Source organism: Cinclus cinclus, unplaced genomic scaffold (assembly GCF_963662255.1).
Source record: "Cinclus cinclus unplaced genomic scaffold, bCinCin1.1 SCAFFOLD_32, whole genome shotgun sequence".
Classification (NCBI taxonomy): Eukaryota; Metazoa; Chordata; class Aves; order Passeriformes; family Cinclidae; genus Cinclus; species Cinclus cinclus.
Window position 1 is genome coordinate 1,604,653 of NW_026912098.1, and position 18,527 is coordinate 1,623,179.

The 18,527-nt window shown below is 53.7% G+C and overlaps 1 protein-coding gene across 1 annotated transcript; it reads right to left on the reverse strand.

Moving 5' to 3' along the window:
* Window positions 1–1,466: 1,466 nt before the first annotated feature.
* Window positions 1,467–3,852, reverse strand: LOC134057281 (serine/threonine-protein kinase pim-1-like). The gene is given in 5 exon segments (XM_062514276.1): window positions 1,467–1,573; window positions 1,830–2,009; window positions 2,650–3,016; window positions 3,212–3,262; window positions 3,352–3,852. Coding segments are annotated over 5 exon segments (1,206 nt in total).
* Between the last annotated feature and the right edge of the window lie 14,675 nt (window positions 3,853–18,527).

The window sequence follows — 18,527 nt, forward strand, 5'->3', positions numbered from 1 at the left end:
TGCCAGCCTGGTGCTGAGCTGCAGCAGAGCCCTGGCAGAGCCCAGAGCAGCCTCAGCATCCACAGGGCCCGGCTGCAAGGAGGGAAACCAGAAATTGCCCGTCAGCTGAAGGCTCCTGTGCCCCTTGTCCCAGCTGCCACGGTGCCCAGGCCGTGCTGGCCGTGCCCAGAGCGGTGCCCATCACTGCTGCCTTGGGCAGCAGAGCAGGAGGGCAGGACATGTGCCCAGCCTGCAGCCAGCCATGGCACATCCACCTCCTCAGCAGCTGCCACAGCAGGATGCTCCTGTGCTCGCTGCCATCTCCCAAAAGCTCTCATCCCACCGTGACAAGAAGATGGGGACCCACCTCATGCCATCGCTGCTGGAAGAAAAGCTGGTCCCAAGGGATGTCCTCAGCCTTCTCCAAGGGCACGGCCCATCCGTGTCACAGCTGGTCCCGAGCACTTCCTGATCCACACTGGAGCCCACCTGGAACACTTCCTTTAGAGAAAGAATCAACAAATTAATGAAAATAGATTACCGTCCAGAAGGGGAGAAAAGAAAAATGGCAAAAAATCTAATCTCTGTCAGGGGCTTGAGGAAGGCCCAACCCTAGATGCCAGGGAAAAAGCCACCCACGGGTGAGAGAAGCCCATGCTTTCTCCCTTTTCCCCTGCACTGGCCCCAAAAGTCATGGTGATCCCAAAGCAAGCAAGGGCAGTGGAGCAGCCCAAGCCCTTCCTTGCCTGCCAAGGAAAGCAGCCATGCCCAGTTCTGGAGTCCCACCTCACTCCCACCATGGGGCTTTGTTTGTGTCGTGCTGGCTGCCCCAGCCCGGGGCACGGTGGGTGCTGGGGGCTGTTGGCAGGGCCAGGAGCTGACTCCCATTTCGTACCCACCCCAGCCCATCCCCCCAGCCCTGCCAAAAAGCAGCTTGGCAGATGACAGAAGAATCAGTTTCATCCTCCCCAGCAAAGGGGGAACCTTTGCTTCCTGGCCAGGCTGTGCAATGCCCAAATCTGGGAGCATCCCCCTGGGTCTGGACTCATCTGTAAATTCGCCGTGGAGCCTGGCTTTGAAGAAGGTGCCAGAATCCAAATCCATCTTCAGCTTGCCAGTGGCCAGGAGGAGGAAGAGGCTGCCATCCTTGATGTCATCCTCACTGTCTCCAGCAGCAGCAGCCCCACCTGCTACAGCTTCTCCAGGGGCTCCTTCTCCTTCCCTGGGGTGAGACCAGGCTCTCAGTGTTCTGCCCAGGGCCCCCAGCTGTCAGTGAACCAGGACAAGCCAAAGCAGCTCAGATGGTGGCCACCAGTGCTGGGCAGAGCAGCTCAAGGGCTGTGTGTTCCCACCTGATGACCCCTGTGCAGTGACACAGGCAGGACAAAAAAGTCTGGGCTTCTTTGCTTCTGATTGCCAAGGCCTGTGTGCAACTGGAACTTACCAGAGCCCTGCATCCAGGTGTGCCTGTGGCTCTCTCCCTTCTTCTATGGCAGGTGAATTTGCTGCATCCAAGGGTCACAGAACAGGTCTTCTGACGAGGGCCTTTCCATGTGGAGCATGGATAAGCACCATCTGATCAGATCTTGGCACTCTGGACAGAGAAAGCAGAAACCACCGGTCAGTTGGAGGAGGCTCCAGTCTGCTTTGCCCCACTGTTCTCATGCTCAGGCTGTGCTGCATGTGCTCAGAGCTGGGCCTAAACCTTCCCATCAGTTCTTTGTTTTGGAGGAGAGCAGGAGAGCAGGACATGTGCCACCTCCTCAGCAGCAGCCAGAGTGGGATGCTCACGAGCCCACTGCTGTCTCCCAGCAATGGTATTCCCCCCGTGCCCAGAGATGAGGATTCACCTTGAGAGACCTGTTGTGGCAGCAAGAGCTGATGGTTCCAGCTGATGTTCTGGCCTCTCCTGAAAGGGTGCTCCCCACAGACCATCTGGTGCAGCAGGATGCCCAGGGACCAGAGGGTAGCTGGCTTGCCATAGTACCAGCCAAAGTGGGTCCATTTTGGGGGGCTGTAGGATGGTGTTCCTCTGGAATACAGATGGAGTTCATCAGGGGGATGCTGCTGCTCCCAGAGCCTGGCCCCAGAATCCTTGGGCATGCTAGGGCTGCACCAGTGGCACATGGTGTGACCCCTTGCCTCTGGCCAGCACCTGGGACTTGTGTTCAAACTTGGGGTTGGAAAAGGAGCCACTGGTGCTGGAAGAGTGCAGCAGAAGCCCTGGCAAGGCCTGACCATGACAAGGAAAAACCCACTCTGTGGTGGGGAAAATCCATGTCTTCATCCTCCCTGCCTGCATTGCCCCAAAAGACATTATGAGGACAAGGCAAGCAATGTGAGCACAGTAGTGCAAGCCCTTTCTCACCTGCCCACCAAAACAGCTGCTGCACAGGCTTGGACCCCCCCCACAACCCACTACCCCCACCCACGGGTGTTTTTGTCAGGCTGGCTGCCCCAGCCCCAGTCCTGGACACAGTGGCTGGCAAAAGCTGCCAGCAGGGCTGGAAGCTGGCCCCCCACCCACCCCAGTCAAAAGTAACTCAGATGAAGACTCAGGGCCATGACTGGCAGCAAAAAGGAGAGTCCCTGCTACCACAGCCAGGCTGGGCCCTGAGATGTTGGGCCAGGAGATGCCGGGACCGGGAACACAGCCCTGTGTGGGCTCACCTGCAAAGTGAGTGTAGGCTGTGTCCTGCAGGTAGGTGCCATAGCCAAAGTCAATCAATTTTGCCTGCCTGGTGGCCAGGTCAAGCAGGATGTTCTCCGGTTTGATGTCCCTGTGCAGGACCCCACAGCTGGTGCTGTGCTGCACGGCCTCCAGCACTTGGCAGAACAGCTCCTGTGCCACCTCCTCCGACAGGAACCCCTGTGACCAAATGAAATGACAGAGGTCCTGACACCACTCCGGGTATTCCAGCACCATCAGGATGTCGTTGGGGAGCTCAAGACACTTCAGCAGCTGGACAACTCCAGGGAAGTCAGTGGACACCTTGTCCAGCAGCACGATCTCCACTGGTGCGCTGGTGCCATCGGGCTGCAGGAGGACCATGATGCCGTCAGCGGGGCTGATGCTGTGCCAGGACTCAGGAAGCTCTCCCCCAGCACGGGATGCTCTGCTGGCCCCACACCCACTCTCCCTCCAGGCTCCTGGCAGCTTCCACCCTTCCAGGTCTCGACTCATCCCATCCTGGCACGCCCCAGCTTCTCCCTCTGGCCCCCGCTCACTCACCAGCTTGCCCCAGTGCTGGACGTGGTTTCATGGCACCCTTTTGATGGCCACCTGCATGCCAAGGGCAGCAGCAGGCTGAGCTCCTCCTCCTCCTCCTCCCTCCTCCTCCTCCTCTGCCTGCCACTGATCCCGCCACTCACCGGGGCACCGTCCGAGAGCCGAGTCACCGCCCAGGCGCTGCCAAAGCCGCCACACCCCAGCAGCAAACCGAGCTGGTACCGCTCCTTCGTGCCGTGCTGCGCCTCCCCTGCCAGCGAGACGCGGCTGTCAGCGCTCGGCCCGGGGCCAGACATGAGCCCTGAGCACCCCTCAGCCGCCCCGGGCCGGGCAGCCCCAGGTGTTCGCTCTTTGGAACGGGACAGCAGAGGCTCAGGGCCAGCGACCGCGCTGCCGAGCGGTGGAGCTCGGGCCTGGGAAACCGCAACACAGGCAGCAGGAGCAGCCGTGCTGTGTGTGTGCTCCACGGGCCCGGGAGGAGCCAGGACCAAGACCAGGACCGTGGCCAGGGCACACCTTGGGGCCAGGGCCAGGGGCCGGGGTTGGGGTCGGGGCCCATGTTGGGGCCGGGGCCGGGTCCGGGGCCGGTGTCGGGACAGGCGGAGCCAAAGGGAGGCGATGCCGCTCCACGCACTGATGTCCATCCAGCAGCACCACCGCCAGTACAGCCAGAGCCGGGTGGAGGTGAGACCGTGCCGGGATGGATGGGGATGGGGAAAGGGATGGGAAATCCCCGCCTGGGGCCAGGGCAGTCCGAGGGCATGGCCCAGCTAGGAACTGGGAGATGGAGACTGGGAGAGGAGGGGGACCCAGGGAAAGAGAGACCGAGAGAGGCTGTGGGACTGCGGGAGAGGGAGAGGAGGGCCAGAGGGTCGACAAAGTCGCTTCTGTCACTGCTGCTGCTGCTGCTGCTGCAACTGAAGCCCTGGGGCCGTTTGTCCCCGTGTCTGTTTTTCTGTTGCCTTCTTGGCCCGTGCCAAGCCCTGCGTATGCCGGCGGCATTCCCTGAATGTTTTCTTCCCATGGAAAAAACATCTTTCAAGCACAGGCATTCATGGCCAAGACTGGGATTCTGCCTCCAAAATTCTGTATATATGCAAGGGTAGCTCCCAGACAAAAGCTGCCAGGACTATGTAGGTTACTTTGGCTTCCTGAGGGCCAGCTCTTATCTGCCTTTGAAACACTGGGGCTCCCTACTTTCCTTCCTCCAGAAAAGAATTTCTTGTCCTGATGCCCATGGACAAAATTGGCATTTGGCCTCCCAAATCTGGTCTATCCAAGGATATCTCCCAGGCAAATGCTGCCAAGACAAACAGGTCTGGCTTGCCTTGGCCTCTGGTGACTGTCTCTCATCTTCCTTCAAAACCTTGGGTTCTGAGGTTTCTCTCCTATAGAAAGGAGCCGTCCTTCTTGTCCAGGGGCCCATGGCCTCAAGCATGTGACCATTTGAGAGCGGTCAAAGGAGTGGACAAAGGAGTTCAGTGCTCAGTGGGCTGGAGACTGAGGACAGCAGAGGAGAGCCCTGGGAGGGATTGACGGGCAGTTTCAGAGGTGATGGATCTTTTGACAGAGAATATCCAGAGAAAGAAACAATTAATGCCAAGGGCAATTGTGGAGGCCCAGACTGGAAACAAGGAGAAAGGAATTTCTCTCCTAGAGCACGGCTGAGGTGCACCACATCCCCCAGAAGGTGCCTGGGCCAGCCCAAGGCACAGGCATGTGCAGCAGCTGAAAGGTTCTTCTGACTTGGACTCCTGGAAGGGTTTGTGCAATCTCCTCCTAGGCCCCGAGGTTCAAGGGCTCAGCACCAAATGCACCACGGGGCTCATTGGGACCAAAGAACTCCTGACAAACCACGGCTCTGCCTTGATTTCCCTCTGGTCTGGTGCAGTTCATCAGGAAGGTTTTCTGCTGCACTTCAGGAGAAATATCCATTCCGATTTTAAAGGGTATATTTCATTACTGCTCCTTTTAGAGCAGAGGTGATTGCAGCAATCTGTGGTTGATATTGATCCAGGGTCTCTCCTCAGCAGGTCTGGCCTGCTCAGAGAAGCTGTGCCTTGAGGTCTGACCCAGTGTGGACAACCTTGCTCCACATTCCCCAACCCCGTCCCATCTGTCCTCCCTCACCTGGGACCTGCTTTGCTTGGAGAACTGGCTGCACTCAGGCAAAGAGATGCTTTTCCTTTTTTTTTTTTTAAGTACTCTGAAACTCCTAACTTTCCCCACTGCAAACAGACACACTCCTGGAAGAGACAGTCTGAAGTTTCCCTCATTTGCCTCACGACCTTCACAAGAAGACCCCGGTGAACCCCACTCGCTCCACACAGGAGTTTTCTGGCCTGGTTGGCTTTGAACAGGACTTCTGGCCCTGCCGAGGTAGATGTTTACCAAATAACTGTTTGCAGGTGTGCTGTGCATGCTGTGCTGATCCCTCATGGTACAGCGCTCTCCAGCAGACAATAGCCCGGACATGTCGGCACCTGCTTCTCTGAGCACACAATGGTCCATAAATCTGCCTCCCTCTTGGCCAGACATCACTCGCTTTGAGAAAAGACTATAAAAAGGTGACTCTTTGGAGAAGCCTCTTGAGATCTCCCCATGGAAGGAAGACCCATCTATTGGCTGAAAACCACGAGGACTCCGTCCCATCGTTGGTAGCTATTTCCCTTCTTCTCATTTCCCCTCTTTTCTCTATCTCTTTGTTTCCTTAAACTCTCCCCTCTATCAGATAACTGAAATGTTAGCATCAAATAAAATGCTATGTTGAAGCATACTATTGTCCCCCCGCTGTGTCTTTTATACCTCGAGATCAAAACGAGCCATCACGATCCCCCACCGGTACTGGCAGATCACGATATTAAATTGGCATCATGGACAGGATTCTGACAGACAGAAGGGGGGCAGGTTGTGTGCAGTCTGTAATAGGGGAAGGACGTCTTGCTCCAGCCACACCTAGCTGGCCACCTCCAAAGGGGTGAGCTTGTCTAGAAAGCAAGGGGGGCAAGTTCAGATTTCCCACAAACTGCACACGCCCAGGTGAAAAACACCCCCACACTCGTTTGAGGGCTCTGTCTGCAGAATTTCACTGAAGATCTCTTGGTGGAAAGACAGGACTGTTTTGTTGGTTTTTATTGTGTTTTTGACTGCTTGGTGTAGTGAAGAGACAACCAGAGATTTGTACTGAAGGTAGTGCCTCCCAAGCAGCTTTGGTCTCTTCACCCACAGAGGGAAGTGAAGGAGAACACAGAGAAAAGCTCTGTGTGTGTGTGTGAGTGTAACTTAAGTGATATACCTCCCTGTAATGGTTTTTACTTGCCCCTTGAAAAAATGACTGAAAATTCCAGTGCAACAAATAAAGCTGCATTTTTTTCTTTATTAGCTATATAAAGTGCCAGACCCCCCTCAAGGAGAGGAAGAATGGGCACAAAATAATTGGTACAATTTAGAAAATGTGATTGATAGGATATGTTCTCCCATCAATCTGACACTTAATATGTATTCTGAGCGTCACTCACTGGGGAAGATCAGATTAAATAATCAGAACCAGAAGCTGGTGGCTACTGGGGACATGGGGTTTTCTTTACAACAGGAGACAGACGTAACCCATGGTCCCTAACCCAGCATGCATCCTGTTGGGCAGGGGGATTTAACCCCTTGGAAAGGGGAGACCCTGTAGCTTTAACTGGGACTCCCAACCAACTTTTAGCAAACATTCACAAAGCTGCCTGCTTGCAAATGATACATGAAAGAAAATTAACTGTTGTCTATGAATCACCTATGCAATTACCTGTAATGCCTGAAATTATGACCCCCTTGATTTGTGGTCTTCCAGAGTCAATTAATCTGCAGCAATTCTCCTTCAAAACACCATTGCAGCTATAACCCCTGTAGACACACTAGACAGAGTTCTTGAGAACCCAAGGGACCAACACAGTTCCACTGACTCTGGGCCCATTCCCTTTCCTCCCTATACAACCCCTTCTCAGCAGACACCAGGTTCACAATCACATTTTCCTGCCAGCATCCATAAAATTTGGACATTATTAGTGTTCTGGAGAAAACCCATTCCAGATTTTTCAATAACTGCCAGGCGTCTTCATGACTTGCTGAGGGAAGGGGTGAAATGGGATTGGGCTCTTTCTCAGGAGGAAGCACTGCAATTGCTCATATCTGAAGTAACAGCTTATCAAGCCCTGGGCCATATTTACTCTACAGATTCTTTTCAGGCAGAATGGGGGTTCTCCATCTCGGGGCTGTCAGTGCACATATGGCAATGAGGCCCTGGTGGTCCTACAAGGCCTGTTAGTTTGTATTTCCTTGGCTTTAAAGATGCTGAAAAATGATTCAGGTTGGGGGTTGGTTCTTTCCCTTTTCCCTCTGTGGAATTTTCCCCATTGTCATGCTAAGTTACCTGTTGACTGGGCCCTGGTGACAAGGGGGAGAGGGGAGGGGAGAGAAGAGGGAAACCCTGTGAGATTCAAACAGCCAGAAGAGGAAGCAGAAGGCTGGTCCTCAGCCCCATTTTCCCCACGGAGTTTGGACGAGAAGGACGATCACTGCCTGTGTCCCATCCCTGCCATCCCAGCGTCGGGAAACCACTATCGGACCCTGCCCTGCTGCCTTCTCGCTGTGAACTCCCACCATCCAGCACTCTGCTGAGCACTGGGACCCACACCGTGAGCGGAGAGCTCTCTCTCCATCTCTCTCTCCCACTGGGACAGCTCTGCCACCACCCCGAGCCCTCCTGCAGCTCTGCGGGACCCGCCCGCCCCCAGCACCGGGAACTGCAGCTCAGGGAAAAGGTGCCTGCAGCCAAAAAACACTGGGACTGAGTTACTGTTCTGTTTGTGGGTAATTTCATAGCTGTTGTTGTTCTTGTTTGTCTTGTTAGATATACTAGTAAAGAACTGTTATTCCTACCCCCATATCTTTGCCTGAGAGCTCTCTTAATTCCAAAATTATAATAATCACAAGGACGGAAGGATCACATTTTTTTTTCATTCCAAAGGGAAGCTTCTGCTTTCCTTGGCAAACACCTGTCTTTCAAACCAAGACAGATTTTGGCGCCCAACGTGGGGCCCGAGGGCATTGAGAGGAAAGGGTGAAAAAGGAATAACAGTTCTTGAGTTACCTCAGTTTTGTTTTAGGTGGCATCATGTTGTCCAGCTTACCGTGGTTTGGGCTCCATGTGGCCACAGCTTTATCTCTCCCATTTGCAATCCCTTACCTGAACATGGGTCCTATAACTCAGGCTGCTGTAACTATTATCCAGTTCCTTTTGTGGGCTGATAACGTGAGAAATTCATGGATTTTTAACTTCCTCTGGAAGGTGGGCACATGGATTCAGGGCTAGCACACTCTAATTGTATGTTTTTGGGGTTACTTTAATAATGGCACATACTGTGAGGATATGACACCAGGGAAAATTTTGTCCCAACCCCTTACACAGTTTTTTGTGTCTGCTCCACCAGCTTTTGAGGGGTTCAAATCTCTTCTAAGCAGTAATGATATCATACAGTGGCTGACATTGCTAATAGGCCTTGTAAACCTGTTCTATTTAACATTCCGAGATGAGGGGAGATTGACTTGGATGACAACCCTGATACATCCCCCAAGAAATAGGGATTCTACCCAAGAGCCTGACCCTGACCCTGCCCCTGCCCCAGAGACTAAGGATGTTGCCCCTGAGCCTGACTCTGCCCCAGAGCTCGCCTCAGAAAGGAACCATCCAGAGTGGGTGGGGTTTCTAGTGAAGGAGATGGGCCAAATGCTGAAGGAGTACCTTTCCCCAGCTCTTGAGAAACTCTCCCCCTGCCTTAAAGAGAGACAACCTGATGGTGCAGCAGTGGAACCCACAGATGTTACATCTCACCAGGTTCCAGCTGAACTGCAAGGGCACTCACAACCAGCAGCAGTTGCCCCCGTGGAAACTAGAAAGTCTAAGGTGAAAACAAAGCACCTAGATAATAATGATCAGAAAGCAGGGCCCTCACAACCAGCAGGGGAGCCAGAGGTTGAGATCGTCATGGAGTCCCTGTCATATGAGAGTCTCCGTAATCTGCGTAAAGATGTTGTACGAAGGGGCCGTGAGGCTTTTACAACGTGGTTACTGCAGGTCTGGGACCTTATGGGTACAGGTGTGCAGCTGGATGGTACTGAGGCAAGGAATTTGGGACCCCTGACCCAGGACTCAGGTGTGGATCACGTATTCGTAAGGGAACCAGGCCCCCTTTCCCTCTGGGAGCGCCTTTTAATGAGTGGAAGAGAGAGGTTTGTCCATAGAGAGAGAATGCAGGAGCACCACCATAGAATGTGCTGGAAGACCGCTGAGGAGGGGATCCAACAGCTGAGAGAAGTGGCAATACTTGAGGTACTCTTTGGGAGGGGTGGACAACATGACAATGACCCTGACAAGGTCAGGTGCACAGGGCAGATGTTGTGGAATCTGGCACACCTGGGGCCATCTCAATACACCACATTCATTGCAGCCATTAACGCTGACACCAACCACGAGACAGTGGGTTCTGTTGCCAATAAGCTCAGAAATTTTGAGAGTATAATGAATGGCCCAATGCACCAACTCAGGGAGGGAAACACTAACCAAAAGAGCTCCACTAAAGTGAAGGTAGCCTCAACTTCCCATCACCAAGATGCAGGGTATTACAAAAGGGAGGATGATTTGTCAGATCCCCCTGAGGGAACCTCCAACATGTATGCCCAGGAAGGAAATAATAACCAGTGCAAGAGGGGCCCTGCCTCTAGCCAGGGAGAGGCACGGGAAAACCGGGTCTTTTGGACGGTGTGGATCCGATGGCCTGGCACATCAGAGCCACAAAAACATAGGGCATTAGCTGACACTGGTTCACACTGCACCCTAACACCATCAGAACATGTGGGGGAAGAGCCTGTTTCTATTGCTGGGGTGACAGGGGGATCACAGGAATTGACTTTGCTGGAGGCTGAGGTGAGCCTGACTGGGAAGGAGTGGCAGAAGCATCCAATTGTGGCTGGCCCAGAGGCACCGTTTATTCTAGGCATAGACTTCCTGAGGAATGGCTATTACAAAGACCCAAAGGGACTCAGGTGGGCTTTTGGAATAGCTGCTGTAGAGGCAGAAAACATTAAGCAGTTGAACACCTTGCTTGGACTGTCAGAGAACCCATCTGCAGTGGGACTCCTGAAGGTGAAGGAGCAGCAAGTGCCAATTGCCACCTCCACAGTGCACCACCGGCAGTACAGGACAAATGGAGATGTTGTGATCCCCATCCACAAGATCATCCGTGAGCTGGAGGGCCAAGAGGTGGTCAGCAAAACCCACTCACCCTTCAACAGCCCCATCTGCCTGTGCGCAAGTCTGACGGAGAATGGAGATTGACTGTGGACTATCGTGCATTGAATGAAGTGACTCCACCGCTGAGCGCTGCCGTGCCAGACATGCTGGAACTCCAGTACGAGCTGGAGTCCAAGGCAGCAAAGTGGTACGCCACCATTGATATTGCCAATGCATTTTTCTCCATTCCTCTGGCAGCAGAGTGCAGGCCTCAGTTTGCTTTCACCTGGAGGGGCGTGCAGTACACCTGGAACCGACTGCCCCAGGGGTGGAAACACAGCCCCACCATCTGCCATGGACTGATCCAGGCTGCACTGGAAAAGGGTGAAGCTCCAGAACATCTGCAATACATTGATGACATCATTGTGTTGGGGAACATGGCAATGGAAGTATTTGAGAAAGGAGAAAAAATCATCCAGATTCTGCTGGGAGCTGGTTTTGCCTTCAAGAGGAGCAAAGTCAAAGGTCCTGCCCGAGAGATCCAGTTCCTGGGAGTAAAGTGGCAAGACGGGCAGCGCCAAATCCCCACTGAGGTCATCAATAAGATCACCGCGATGTCTCCACCAACCAACAAGAAGGAAACACAAGCTTTCCTAGGTGCCATAGGCTTTTGGAGAATGCACATTCCTGAGTACAGCCAGATTGTGAGCCCTCTCTACCTGGTCACCCGGAAGAAGAACGAATTCCACTGGGGCCCTGAGCAGCAGCAAGCCTTTGCCCAGATCAAGCAGGAGATCGCTCATGCTGTAGCCCTCGGCCCAGTCAGGACGGGACCAGAGGTGAAGAATGTGCTCTACTCTGCAGCTGGGAACAAGGGCTTGTCCTGGAGCCTTTGGCAGAAGGTACCTGGTGAGACCCGAGGCCGCCCTCTGGGATTCTGGAGCCAAAGTTCCAGAGGGTCTGAAGCCAACTACACCCCAACAGAGAAGGAGATCTTGGCTGCTTCTGAAGGAGTTCAAGCTGCCTCAGAGGTGATTGGCACAGAAGCACAGCTCCTCCTGGCACCCCGACTACCAGTGCTGGGGTGGATGTTTAAAGGGAAGGTCCCCTCTACCCACCACGCCACCGATGCCACATGGAGCAAGTGGATCGCCCTCATCACACAGCGCGCCCATATCGGAAACCTAAATCGCCCTGTGATTTTGGAAATAATTACAAACTGGCCAGAAGGTGAAAATTTCGGTCTTGCCGATGAAGAGGAGCAAGAACAAGTGACCCGGGCTGATGAAGCCCCGCCATACAACCAACTGCCAGCAGATGAAACTCGCTACGCTCTTTTCACTGACGGTTCCTGTGGCATCGTGGGGATGAACCGGAAGTGGAAAGCAGCCGTATGGAGCCCCACACGACAGGTTGCACAAGCTACTGAAGGAGAAGGTGGATCAAGTCGACTTGCTGAACTCAAAGCCGTTCAGCTGGCCCTGGACATTGCTGAAAGAGAGAAGTGGCCAAAGCTTTACCTTTACACTGATTCATGGATGGTAGCCAATGCTCTGTGGGGCTGGCTGGAAAGATGGAAAAAAGCTAACTGGCAACATAGGGAAAAACCAATCTGGGCTGCTGATGAGTGGAAAGACATTGCCAGTCGGGTAGAGAAGCTACCCGTAAAGGTCCGTCATGTAGATGCCCATGTCCCCAAGAGTCGGGCTAATGAGGAGCACCAGCACAATGAGCAAGTAGATCAGGCTGCAAGGATAGAGGTGTCACAGATAGACTTAGACTGGCAACACAAGGGAGAGTTGTTCCTGGCTCGATGGGCCCACGATGCCTCAGGTCACCAAGGCAGAGATGCTACCTATAAGTGGGCACGAGACCGAGGGGTGGATCTCACCATGGACAGCATTTCCCAGGTTATCCATGACTGTGAGACGTGTGCTGCCATCAAGCAAGCCAAGCGAGTGAAGCCCCTCTGGTATGGGGGGCGGTGGTCCAAATAGAAGTATGGGGAGGCCTGGCAGATTGATTACATCACACTGCCTCAGACACGCCAAGGCAAGCGCTACGTGCTGACCATGGTGGAAGCCAGCACTGGATGGTTGGAGACCTACCCTGTTCCTCATGCCACTGCCCGCAACACCATCCTGGGCCTGGAAAAACAAGTCCTTTGGAGACATGGTACCCCTGAGAGAATTGAGTCAGACAATGGGACTCATTTCAAGAACAGCCTCATAAACACCTGGGCCAGAGAACACGGCATCGAGTGGGTGTACCACATTCCTTATCACGCACCAGCGGCTGGGAAAGTGGAACGGGGCAATGGGCTGCTTAAAACCACCTTGAAGGCACTGGGTGGGGGGACTTTCAAGAACTGGGAGATTAATCTACCAAAGGCCACATGGTTAGTGAACACCCAAGGTTCCACTAATCAAGCAGGCCCTGCCCAGTCTGAGCCCTTGAGAACACCAGATGGGGACAAGGTTCCAGTGGTGCATATGAGAGGTATGCTAGGAAAAACTGTTTGGGTGAACTCTGCCTCCAGCAAAGACAATCCAATTCGTGGGGTGGTTTTTGCTCAAGGGCCAGGTTGTACCTGGTGAGTGATGCAAAGGGATGGAGAGACCGGATGCATACCCCAAGGAGACCTTGTTTTAGGGTGAACTACCTACAATACTGTGCCTATATCTGTAATTGTATGGATGTCTATAATTTGAAGATTTTAATTTGATTTAGCATGATGGTAGGGGAAAATTCGGGGTGGATAATGTTGGGGGTTGGTTCTCTCCCTTTTTCCCTCTGTGGAATTTTCCCCATTGTCATGCTAAGGTACCTGTTGACTGGGCCGTGGTGACAACGGGGAGGGGAGGGGAGGGAAGAGGTAAGCCCCGCAAGATTCAAACAGCCAGAAGAGGAAGAGGAAGGCTGGGCCTCGGCCCATTTCCCCCATGGAGTTCCGACGAGAAGGACGATCGCTGCCTGTGTCCCATCCCTGCCATCCCAGCGTCGGGAAACCACCATCGGACACTGCCCTGCTGTCTTCTCGCTGTGAACTACCACCATCCAGCATTCTGCTGAGGACTGGGACCCACACTGTGAGCAGAGGGCTCTCTCTCCATCTCTCTCTCCCCCTGGGACAGCTCTGCCATCACCCCCAGCCCTCCTGCAGCTCTGCGGGACCTGCCCACCCCCAGCACTGGGAACTGCAGCTCAGGGAAAAGGTGCCTGCAGCCAAAAAACACTGGGACTGAGTTACTGTTCTGTTTGTGGGTTATTTCATAGCTGTTGTTGTTCTTGTTTGTCGTGTTAGATATACAAGTAAAGAACTGTTATTCCTACCCCCATATCTTTGCCTGAGAGCTCTCTTAATTCCAAAATTATAATAATCGGAAGAATCACATTTTTTTTACAGTCCAAAGGGAAGCTTCTGCTTTCCTTAGCAAACACCTGTCTTTCAAAGCAGGACAGAAGGTTTAGGCCCAGCTCTGAGCACATGCAGCGCAGCCTGAGCATGAGAACAGTGGGGCAAAGCAGACTGGAGCCTCCTCCAACTGACCGGTGGTTTCTGCTTTCTCTGTCCAGAGGGCCAAGATCTGATCAGATGGTGCTTATCCATGCTCCACATGGAAAGGCCCTCGTCAGAAGACCTGTTTTGTGACCCTTGGATGCAGCAAATTCACCTGCCATAGAAGAAGGGAGAGAGCCACAGGCACACTTGGATGCAGGGCTCTGGTAAGTTCCAGTTGCACACAGGCCTTGGCAATCAGAAGCAAAGAAGCCCAGACTTTTTTGTCCTGCCTGTGTCACTGCACAGGGGTCATCAGGTGGGAACAAACAGCCCTTGAGCTGCTCTGCCCAGCACTGGTGGCCACCATCTGAGCTGCTTTGGCTTGTCCTGGTTCACTGACAGCTGGGCCCTGGGCAGAACACTGAGAGCCTGGTCTCACCCCAGGGAAGGAGAAGGAGCCCCTGGAGAAGCTGTAGCAGGTGGGGCTGCTGCTGCTGGAGACAGTGAGGATGACATCAAGGATGGCAACCTCTTCCTCCACCTGGCCACTGGCAAGCTGAAGATGGACTTGGATTCTGGCACCTTCTTCAAAGCCTGGCTCCACGGTGAATTTACAGATGAGTCCAGACCCAGGGGGATGCTCCCAGATTTGGGCATTGCACAGCCTGGCCAAGAAGCAAAGGTTCCCCCTTTGCTGGGGAGGATAAAACTGATTCTTCTGTCATCTGCCAAGCTGCTTTTTGGCACGGCTGGGGGGATGGGCTGGGGTGGGTACGAAATGGGAGTCAGCTCCTGGCCCTGCCAACAGCCCCCAGCACCCACCGTGCCCCGGGCTGGGGCAGCCAGCACGACACAAACAAAGCCCCATGGTGGGAGTGAGGTGGGACTCCAGAACTGGGCATGGCTGCTTTCCTTGGCAGGCAAGGAAGGGCTTGGGCTGCTCCACTGCCCTTGCTTGCTTTGGGATCACCATGACTTGTGGGGCCAGTGCAGGGGAAAAGGGAGAAAGCATGGGCTTCTCTCACCCGTGGGTGGCTTTTTCCCTGGCATCTAGGGTTGGGCCTTCCTCAAGCCCCTGATAGAGATTAGATTTTTTACCATTTTTCTTTTCTCCCCTTCTGGACTGTAATCTATTTTCATTAATTTGTTGATTCTTTCTCTAAAGGAAGTGTTCCAGGTGGGCTCCAGTGTGGATCAGGAAGTGCTCGGGACCAGCTGCGGCGTGGATGGGCCGTGCCCTTGGAGAAGGCTGAGGACATCCCTTGGGACCAGCTTTTCTTCCAGCAGCGATGGCATGAGGTGGGTCCCCATCTTCTTGGCACGGTGGGATGAGAGCTTTTGGGAGATGGCAGCGAGCACAGGAGCATCCTGCTGTGGCAGCTGCTGAGGAGGTGGATGTGCCATGGCTGGCTGCAGGCTGGGCACATGTCCTGCCCTCCTGCTCTGCTGCCCAAGGCAGCAGTGATGGGCACTGCTCTGGGCACGGCCAGCATGGCCTGGGCACCGTGGCAGCTGGGACAAGGGGCACAGGAGCCTTCAGCTGACGGGCAATTTCTGGTTTCTCTCCTTGCAGCCGGGCCCTGTGGATGCTGAGGCTGCTCTGGGCTCTGCCAGGGCTCTGCTGCAGCTCAGCACCAGGCTGGCATCAGCCAAAGGAGAAATGGAGTGACCTGCAGCAGAGACTTGCTTGAGCATTTCAGCAACGCAGCTCAAGTTTGCAGAGTGTACACCTCCAAGGGAAAACATGACACCGCCCAAAAAGTAAATTTGTTCAATACCTTCTGAAATGAAATCAATCTGGTATGACCCCAAATGATATTTTTCAGCCTGCTCAAGCTGTAGCTCAGTCCTTCTCTGAACAGTTCTCACCCCCAACTGCCTTTTACTTCACAGTCTTGGGGCAGAGAGTGGAACCAGGGCTGAGGTGCATGGGGAGCACCCAGAGCTGTGGCTTGCACTCAGTGTTTGCAAGTGTTGTGTTCTCATCTCCTGCAGCCTGTGGGGAAAACAGCCTGTGCTGCCAGGCCAGCACTGCCCCTCTGGGCAGGGACAAGGCTGAAGGGCTTTCCCATTCCAGAGGAGCCAGCACTGAGCCTTGGCAGGGCCTGGCAGGGCTGGACACAGGTCTGGCTCCTGTCCAGGACTCACTGCCCACCCACCCCCAATGTGCTCCCATGGACAGAAGGGTCTGTCTGTGCCATGGGCACTGGGATGTCTCTGTATCCATGGACAGAAGGGTCTGTCTGTGCCAGGCTATCCATATTGTCTTTGTACCTGTGGGACCAACATGGAGAGTGAAAGTGTCAGTCATGTTGCTTGCACACCCCTTCCTTTCTATACCATACACATCCATGCACACCCCCATGTATGGATATTTTAAAAGGATAGGGATGGGCAGAGATTTCCCACAGAGCTCTAACTTTGGCATAACTCACCTTGTAAGGCAGTGGACCGGGGATTTGTTCCCCAGCTTTGTGAGTAGGTGTCCAAGAGCTGAAGGGAGCAGCATTTGGGAGCAGTTTCAGGATTTCTAGGCAGGAAGTGGAGCTGACAAACATCTGTGTAAATTGCTGGAGTCATTGGGATGGGCTGCTATTAATTGAGGAATATGGCACAATGGAGACATGAGACTTGGAAAAATCCCAGCCATCGTGGATCTGTGCCAATGGGGTAGCTGCAGAAACACTTTGTGTCTGCTTTGGGGACACAAGGTCCAAGGATCTGCAGTGTCAGAGGGTGACTGTGGCTGGTGGCAGGTGAAGCCCCATTTCATGACATCCCAGAGTGGCACAGGACAAAGATAAAAGCACCCACAACCTCACTGATGAAGTCTTTCTGATGCTGCACATCCTATAGGAAAAGCTGCTGTCACCCAATCCATTTGGAGTTATCACATTAATTTTCAATACTTGAGGTTACAGTTTCAAACTGCAGTGTTTTCACCCTCAAAACACAATCATGCACAATCCAAATTTCAATTTTCTCTTTCTTCAACCACAATTAAAAATGACTGATTATTACAATCAAACCCCAAAATCTTTTAAAAAAGGATGCTGAGCTCAGTAATATGGATCCATGTCATCAGAACTTTCACAAAGCAAATAATTTAGTTGTCTTTTTAAAAAAGATCAGATACTAATTAATCCAAAGTTACAGAAGATTTTTCACTACACATTGGGGTTTTTTTCCTCTAAACTTTCACTTTCACTTTTTGTTCTTTTTTTTACTTTTTTTTTCCATTTTTTAAACACAGAGAACACATCCTAAGAAAGGAATGTACAGCAAAATGAGATGCATTTCTGATAAACAATGAAAATGTAGGCTCCTCGTCTGTTTACTTTTGTCTGGATACTCTGAAGAAAAAATGTAGCAGAGAGCAGCAGAGGTGTAAAGTGGTTGCTTTGGACTAAACTGGAGTTTAGCACTGGTGACATCCTGATCCAGTCACGAGTTGCAGAATTCTTGTGCAGATCTCAAGCCCTGTGTTTGCAGGCACAGCACCTGCAGCTCTGACACAGCAGTGCATGAGAACAGCTCTGCTATTCCCCCAGAGAATCGGGGCTCTGCCCAAGAACGAGGTGCTGCAGTCCTTTGCTCCTGGTTCCCGTGTGGAGCAGCTCCTTCCCGCTGGCTGAGCTGCTCAGGCAGAGCCCGGCAGCTCCTGGCCCTGCAGGGCTGAGGCTTTTCCCCCTTGCTGGGCACAGACTGATGGAGCAGCACTGCTGAGCACGGGGACACAGCGAGGGACCAGGAACAGCTTCCTTTGTCCACCTGCAGCTCCAAGGCCCAAGCTCTGAGCAGACAGGGCTGGAAGGGACTCGCAGGCTCCCTGTTTGCTGGGCTGCCCCCCTTGTGCCCGGCCCAGCTCTGTGTGGGGCAGAGGGAGAACAAGGGGCAGCTCCCTCCCAGCTCCCAGCCCCAGCCCAGGGACCCCTCTGGCCCCGGGGCTTGGGGCACTGTCAGCACCCTCTGCTCCAGCCACCGCTTCTGCTGGCACTGACAGCAACACCCAAACTGTGGCTGATCCCGAGGGAGCAGCAGCAGTGCTTGCATCTGATCCCTGACTCTGGGGCACGGCTGGACAAACGACACCCACAGCAGCAGCAGCAGCAGCAGCAGCAGCACATGGACCTGACTTTGAGCACAGCCCCCGGCACTGTTCCCTCCCGTGTGCAGTGGTGTCACAGCAGCCTGGGGCACCTGGGAGCCCTCAGTGCCAGCAGGGACTGGAGATGGCAGCCCTGGGCTCCTGGAGGTTGTGCAGGGAACAGAGGTGGGGACTGCCTCTCCATGGGGAGCTTCCAGATGGAAAAGGCTGCTGTGACCAGGCAGCTGCAAGGGCAGAGAAAGGAGGGGCTGGAGCCCTTGATTTGTGCCAGTTCCACAGTCCTGGGGAGCAGCCACTGAGCACAGGGGGAACAGAGGGCACAGCAAGAGGGACAAAACCAGTCAAGGTCAGAGACAGGAAAGAGCCAGAGCTGGGAGCAGGAACAGCTGCTTCATTGCACCCTTGGACAAAGCTCTTGGCTGAGCTTTCAAAGTGC